At 43.3% G+C, this 7534-nt stretch overlaps 1 protein-coding gene across 1 annotated transcript; it reads right to left on the reverse strand.

The window, feature by feature from the left end:
* Positions 1-582: 582 nt before the first annotated feature.
* On the reverse strand, positions 583-4104 carry rnf152 (ring finger protein 152). Its single transcript, XM_080050173.1, has one exon. The coding sequence runs from the start codon at positions 3910-3912 to the stop codon at positions 3217-3219; it is 696 nt and encodes a 231-aa protein (XP_079906299.1). The 5' UTR covers positions 3913-4104; the 3' UTR covers positions 583-3216.
* Positions 4105-7534: the final 3430 nt, after the last annotated feature.

Genomic DNA, 7534 nt, shown 5'->3' on the forward strand with positions numbered 1-7534 from the left:
CCCATTGTTCTCACACACACACACACACACAGACACAGAGACACAGACACAGACAGACAGACAGACACACAGACACAGACAGACACACAGAGACACAGACAGAGACACAGACACAGGCAGAGACAGAGAGACAGACACACACACACAGAGACACAGACACAGACACAGACAAAAACACACACAGAGACACAGACACAGAGACACACACACAGACACACACACAGACACACACACACACACACAGAGACACAGACACACACACACACAGACACAGACAGAGACACACACACACAGAGACACAGACACACACACATACAGAGACAGAGACACACACACGCACACACAGAGACACAGACAAAAACACACACAGACACACACACACACACACACACACACACACACACACACACACACACACAGACAAAAACACACACAGACACACACACACACACACACAGACACATACACACACACACACACAGACACACACACACACACACACACACACACACACACACACACACCAGAATGTCAAATGTATAACTTTTACATCTTTATTCTTTCATCCAGTTCCAAGTACAGTTTCATATTCTGAGCCGATGCCTTGCCTGTACATTATCTCAGCTGGAAAATAACCAACACACAGCCACCACGTTCAAAATAGGACAGCAAACAGCAAATCATTTTCATTACAAATTGATAGATGAAATCATTTAGCGAAGACATTTTTAGAAAAGTGACGATAGCTATAGTTCTTAGAGCCCCAGTCATATCTTAAGATTGGTTATCTTGTCCGAACCAACAGTCAAATAAACCCAATTATCATATTGAATTAAAGGAATACTTCACCCATACGGAACCAGCGTTCTATCATTATAAAATAACTATTATAATATAATGAATGAGGTTTTTCTTCCCTCAGTCTTCCCTTGGCCCAGCTGTCCTGTTAATCCTAGCCCTTACTGTGATGTCACAAGAAGGAAACTGCAGGGTTAGACAGTGAGATCATAAAACACTCTTTCTGCCTTTTCTCAGGCTAGGATGATCCGATTTCATTTTTTTTTGCACATTTATACTAAATAGGATCTCAGAGTTCAATACACCTTCATATTCCCACCGGTGAAGTAGGGCTTTAAGGCTCCAAGCAGGGGTTTAAGGTTGGTTATCTTGTCCGAACCAACAGTCAAATAAACCCAATTATCATATTGAATTAACAAAGAAAACATTTCTAATAATCACATTTGAATTTAACAGTTTGTAATTTCTTCACCGACCAATTAATTCAACGTAAATGTCAAGACTACTTCAACTTTAAAGGTGCAGTGTGTAATATGACATCATCAAGAAAGTTCTACAAAGTTCTAGAATGCAACGCTCCCTGGGTAACCCCAACCCTTTAGAATAAAGGGGTGCACCTGATGACATTCCAATTATGACGCTTTCAAGATGGCGGCACTAGGCCTTGGTCCAAGATATGCAGAAATATGGACATATATGAGACCCTTTCTAAGGGGGAAAAAAATTATTCAAAACATTTTTCTCAGCTATTATGCACTAAATTAAATGTACTTATGGATATTATAATTACTTTCTACAAAATCTGCTAGGAAATAAAACCCAAAATTCTACACACTGCACCTTTAAGGCTGTGTTGTAAAAGCCCTACTAACGTCCTGCCTCCTACATACTCAACATGTATATACTACATACTGTCTACTTAAACCATCCATTGTGTATGCGAGGTCCGTCGGACCGTTTACACTGAAGTATACAGAAGCAATAAAGATTTTATTTTTTAAACTTCTGTGTCGTTTGAAAAGACGCAATGCATTGTGGGGCGGGTTGAGTAGGAAAAGTAACCTATAGATCCATACAGAAAAATCTTCCCGGAAGTAAGAACTCATCCGGGCATTTCTCGCCTACTCAAACTCGCATACACAACCACAACATACTCAAATTGAGGTCAAAATGAGTATAAGTAGGACGCTAGTATGGCTTTGGTATGAGTAGGACATTAGTAGGGCTTTTAATATGAGTAGGACATTAGTAGGCCGTTTGGAACACATCCTAAAAGCCTGAATAAAGCATCTCCCCAGCCACCCATGTTTTTAGTTGAGGCGTGTACTATTGCTGGCATGAACATACTATCTATTATGTTTGGCATCAACCTCTTTACCAATAACATAGAACCACTATCACAACAGTCTGCTCTGAACATGATGTACTGTGTGTGTGTGTGTGTGTGTGTGTGTGTGTGTGTGTGTGTGTGTGTGCGTGTGCGTGTGCGAGTGTGAGTGTGAGTGTGAGTGTGCGTGTGCGTGTGTGTGTGTGTATCACAACAGTTTGCTCTGAACAGGAAACAGTTTGTATGAAAAAAATTAAAAAATATTATGTCTTGATTGATTGATTGATTTTTTTGGATTTCCCAGATGATGATTTGAATCGTGGCCAGATTTGGAACCTTGCCACTGGTAAATTCCATTCCAGAATCAAAGGACGGTATTCCAGCCTAGTGACTCAGAGCCTCTACACTCAGCTAAACAACACCATGTTGTACTGTGTGTGTGTGTGTGTGTGTGTGTGTGTCTGTGAGAGTGTGTGTGTGAGAGTGTGAGTGTGTGTGTGTGTGTGTGTGTGTGTGTGTGTGTGTGTGTGTGAGTGTGAGTGTGAGCGTGAGTGTGAGTGTGAGTGTGAGTGTGTATGTGTGTGTGTGTGTGTGAGTGTGTGTTTGTGTGTGTGTTTTCGGCCTATTACTTAAACCAATCACAGATTAAACAGGCATTCCAACAACTGTGTGTGAGTCTGTGAGCGTCGAATCGGGCCCTTCAGCCAAAAAAAAATAAAAATAAAAAATCACCTGGCCAAAAAAAAATGTACTTTTCTTGAGTAAATCCCAAATCGTTCGTTTCAGATAAAAGTTGAATATTTCCCAACAGTGAGAGTTGGCGTCTGTATTTCAATTTTAATTTCAAATATAAAACAATGAATGAGGCCTGCACACAATGGCAGACCGTTTGTATTAATCCATGTCCCCATACATCGCTCTGTAGATTCCTTGGATGGCCTTGTGGATGTGAGTTTTTTTCGACCCCTCTCTCAGCCGAGTCCTACCCAGAGAAGAGGCAGTGTTATCGGGTAGAAAACATCCTTTAGGGAGGGGGTGGGGTGGTGGGGGATGGATGGATGGATGGATGGATGGGTGGTCAAATCACCCTCTCAGCCGCATGATATAACCGTGAACCGCTTGGAGATGCAGGACATATTATGAAGCACGATGCCCAGGAGAAAGAGCAAGACGCAGGCTACCAGAATCACCGTGCACACCCCGGACCACGTGGACCCTTTTCCACCTCCAACCGGGCCTGTGTTCACCCTCCTTTCCACCTCTGCACCATCCATCCCGACCCCCACCATACCCCCCAGACCCTCCAGACTCATGCCCAGGTTTAGGGGCTGATTCTCGGGCATGGTCACCACTGTCACCCCCCCTTTCTGCTGGTGCTGGTGCAGGTTGAGGTGGTGGTGGTTCCCCGGCAAGAAACGACACCCAAGCCCAAGCTGCTCCCCCGAAAGCCCCACGGCACGCTCCTTCGCGAGGGGTAGCGGTAGCATGTAGCAGCCGTTACTGGGCAGTCGGATGAAAACGGGGGTGTGTTCGGACGCGTGTGGTATCGCTATAACCGTGATAATGTCCGGGTCGTCTGGCAGCTGGGATACGGACACGCCAGGGGGTAGTTTGGTGACTCCGCGGCACCACGGACACCGTATTTCTTTCATGGCGCTGCGCATTTGGGTCAGGCACACAGAGCAACATGTGTGTCTGCAGTCCAAGAGCTTGGGGCGTCTGCGTGGGCTGTAGTAGTTGAAGCAGATCTGACATTCCAGAATCGAATCTTGAGACACGGTATCCATTTTAGTTTTTTTGTTGATAAGAGGTGGTGGTCCCTTTTTTGTTGTATTCGCGGGCTAGCACACAAAAGCAATCTGTTTTGTTTTGTTGAGTGAGTGTGTGCGTGTCTGTCTGTCTGTCTGTCTGTCTGTCTGTCTGTCTGTCTGTCTGTCTGTCTTTTTTTGGGGATAGATAAGTCAGTCAGATCTAGTAGAAAAAGGCTGAAGGAAATCCAAGTGAAGCTAAGAAAAGCTCAGCGGGTTTTGATTCTTGATCCAAAACTTCCCAGCGACGTCAGAGGTCCTGGGAGGCAACATGGTCCTTCATCTGCAACGACAGGAGAGAAGAGGTTTTATTGGTGAGACGATACGGGCAGCAACAATGCATCTTGACAGAAAAATTTATTTTATATACCGTAATCAGCTAACAATCAATTTATATATAGATCAACTGATACTTTTATGAGATTAAAAGGTGCAGTGTGTAATATGACATCATCAAGAAAGTTCTACAAAGTTCTAGAATGCAACGCTCCCTGGGTAACCCCAACCCTTTAGAATAATAACAGAAGCTACAGTGGCCTTCAAGGACAAGAACAATTCTAAATTTTAAACAATGCACCTGATGACATTCCAACTATGACACTTTCAACATGGCGGCACTAGGCCTTGGTCCAAAATATGCAGAAATATGGACATATATGAGACCCTTTCTAAGGGAAAAAATAATAATAAAAAAAAAAAATCAGCTATTATGCACTAAATTAAATGTACTTATGGATATTATAATTACTTTCTACAAAATCTGCTAGGAAATAAAACCCACAATTCTACACACTGCAGGTTTAACTCAAATTAAACGGTGTGATCTAAATGTTCCTTGTTCAGACACACATGCAGGAGAGGGAATATGGAGAGGAGACATTCTTCACGTGGGAGAGAAATGCCCTTGAGGGACAGGAGTATGTTCCCAGCATGAGGGAGAGATTTGTAGCGGCCAACACAAAGGAACACTCGATGAAACCTGAATCAACTGACTAACCCACAAGGCAGACGGATACAATATACATCCAAGGACGCAAGACGCAAGAAAGAAGACCACCAATCACAAGAGACGGCTTGTGCAGCTGACGGCCGGGCTGACCACTCGTGCCAAGCGCATGCTGTCATACAGTGAAACGCAAAATGTGTTATTTTTAGTTTTTAAAACCCGTTTGAGTAGTGCTATCTAAAAGGGCCAATACATTCTAATCATTCAAATCTCTGCAGACGTGTATTTATTTTATGGGGACCATTATCGGACAGTTGGTGTGCGTCTTTTTCTCCTCTACCACTATAAATATTATGCCCGCACGAAATAACTGCAGGAGCATTTGTAACCAGGCGCTCGCTCTTCTCCCCCTGAACTTGACGTGATCACAACAACTTGCTTCGTCATTTTACTCAAATAAAACTGAGGCCTGGTTACCGAACTTTAAACCTTTCTCCATGGCATTTATTCCTTTTTTTTTTAACCTTTATTTATACAGGTAAATCCCATTGAGACCGAAGACTCTTTTTCAAGGGAGACCTGTTTTCCTTTCCCACGTTACCATTCACACACACATTCATACACCGATAGCAGCAGGCTAACTATCGACATTCACACGAGGCAAGGTGGGTGAAGTGTCTTGCCCAAGGACACAACAACCATGACACAGGTGGCAGGGCGGGGATCGAACCTCCAACCCTTTGATCATCGGCCGACCCGCTCTACCACCTGAGCCACAGTCGCCCCAATACGTAAGGCTAAAAAACCCGGTTAATTATAGTTATTAATCTCAATTTTGCACCATGACTTTGTTGCCATGGAGTAATCGTTATGTGGATCACACACACGTCTACATTTCAGCCTCCAGTTGAACTGCAGGGGTGAGTTCGCTAGACCCTTCGTGTGTGTGTGTGTGTGTGTGTGCGCGCGCGTGTGTGTGTGTGTGTGTGTGTGTGTGTGTGTGTGTGTGTTCTCAAGACCCTTCGCCCGCGTATCCGTGTTAACTACAGCTAATTCTTTTTAAGTGTCTCCTTTCGGGCTACAGACTCCATAAACAATCAATTTTTCTCCCTCCCTCTTTCTGCATAATCAAGAGTGTGTGTGTGTGTGTGTGTGTGTGTGTGTGTGTGTGTGTGTGTGTGTGTGTGTGTGTGTGTGTGTGTGTGTGTGTGTGTGTGTGTGTGTGTGTGTGTGTGTGTGTGTGTGTGTGTGTGTGTGTGTGTGTGTGTGTGTGTCCGCCCTGCTAATCCATGCAGAAGCTGTTATCGTTTGCTCTTTACAGATGATTACACCTTGTCAAAATATCACCAAGGAAACAATGAATAACAAACAGGAGCCCTGGCGACTTCATAATGTATTTCACATCCCAGAATTGTCAAGTCTTAAAGGTGCAGTGTGTAATATGACATCATCAAGAAAGTTCTACAAAGTTCAAGAATGCAACACTCCCTGGGTAACCCCAACCCTTTAGAATAATAACAGAAGCTACAGTGGCCTTCAAGGACAAGAACAATTCTAAATTTTAAACAATACACCTGATGACATTCCAACTATGACACTTTCAAGATGGCGGCACTAGGCCTTGGTCCAAAATATGCAGAAATATGGACATATATGAGACCCTTTCTAAGGGAAAAATAAATAATTAAAAAAAAAAATCAGCTATTATGCACTAAATTAAATGTACTTATGGATATTATAATTACTTTCTACAAAATCTGCTAGGAAATAAAACCCCAAATTCTACACACTGCAGGTTTAAAAACTGCTTAGGAAGGGGCATACAACTAGATTTTTCTGTTGGTAAAGCCCTAATAACGTCCTCCCTCCTACATACTCAACAAGTATATACTACAAACTGTCTACTTAACCATCGATCATTGTGTATGCTAGGTTTTTCAGACCGTTTACACTTAAGTACACAGAAGCAATAAAGATTTTTTTAAGGAAGCTTCCATGTAGTTTGAAAAAGATGCAATGCATTGTGGGGCGGTTGAGTAGGAAAAGTAACCAATCGAACCATACAGAAAAATCTTCCCGGAAGTTAGTATTCATCCGGGCATTTCTCGCCTACACAAACTCACATACACAACCACAACATACTCAAATTGAAGTCTAAATTTGTCAGAGTAACATGTAAGTAGGGCTTTATAGGATGTTAGCAGGGCTTTTAGTATGAGTAGGACGTAGCCAGCTGTGAGGAGGGAGAGAGAGAGAGAGTGAGAGAGAGAGAGAGAGAGAGAGAGAGAGAGAGAGAGAGAGAGATGGAGAGAGAGAGAGAGAGAGAGAGAGATGGAGATAGAGAGAGAGAGAGAGAAGCGAATGAAGGGAAGGAGAGGTGACCAGTGATTGCCCTGTAACACCTCACATCTCAGTCCCTTTATCAGGAACAAGATCTCTGATGTGTGTGTGTGTGTGTGTGTGTGTGTGTGTGTGTGTGTGTGTAGGGGGGAAGTGTGTGTGTGTGTGTGTGTGTGTGTGTGTGTTTGGACGAGAGAGAACGATTATATTTGACCTTGGGCCAGCGGTACATGACTACAACAGGACAATTTCATACAATATGATACAATATGACACCCTGCCCTTACACCCTTACAGGAATAATTATGAAGCCTT

The sequence above is a fragment of the Ammodytes marinus genome (genome assembly GCF_949987685.1).
Source record: "Ammodytes marinus genome assembly, chromosome: 21".
Lineage (NCBI taxonomy): Eukaryota > Metazoa > Chordata > Actinopteri > Uranoscopiformes > Ammodytidae > Ammodytes > Ammodytes marinus.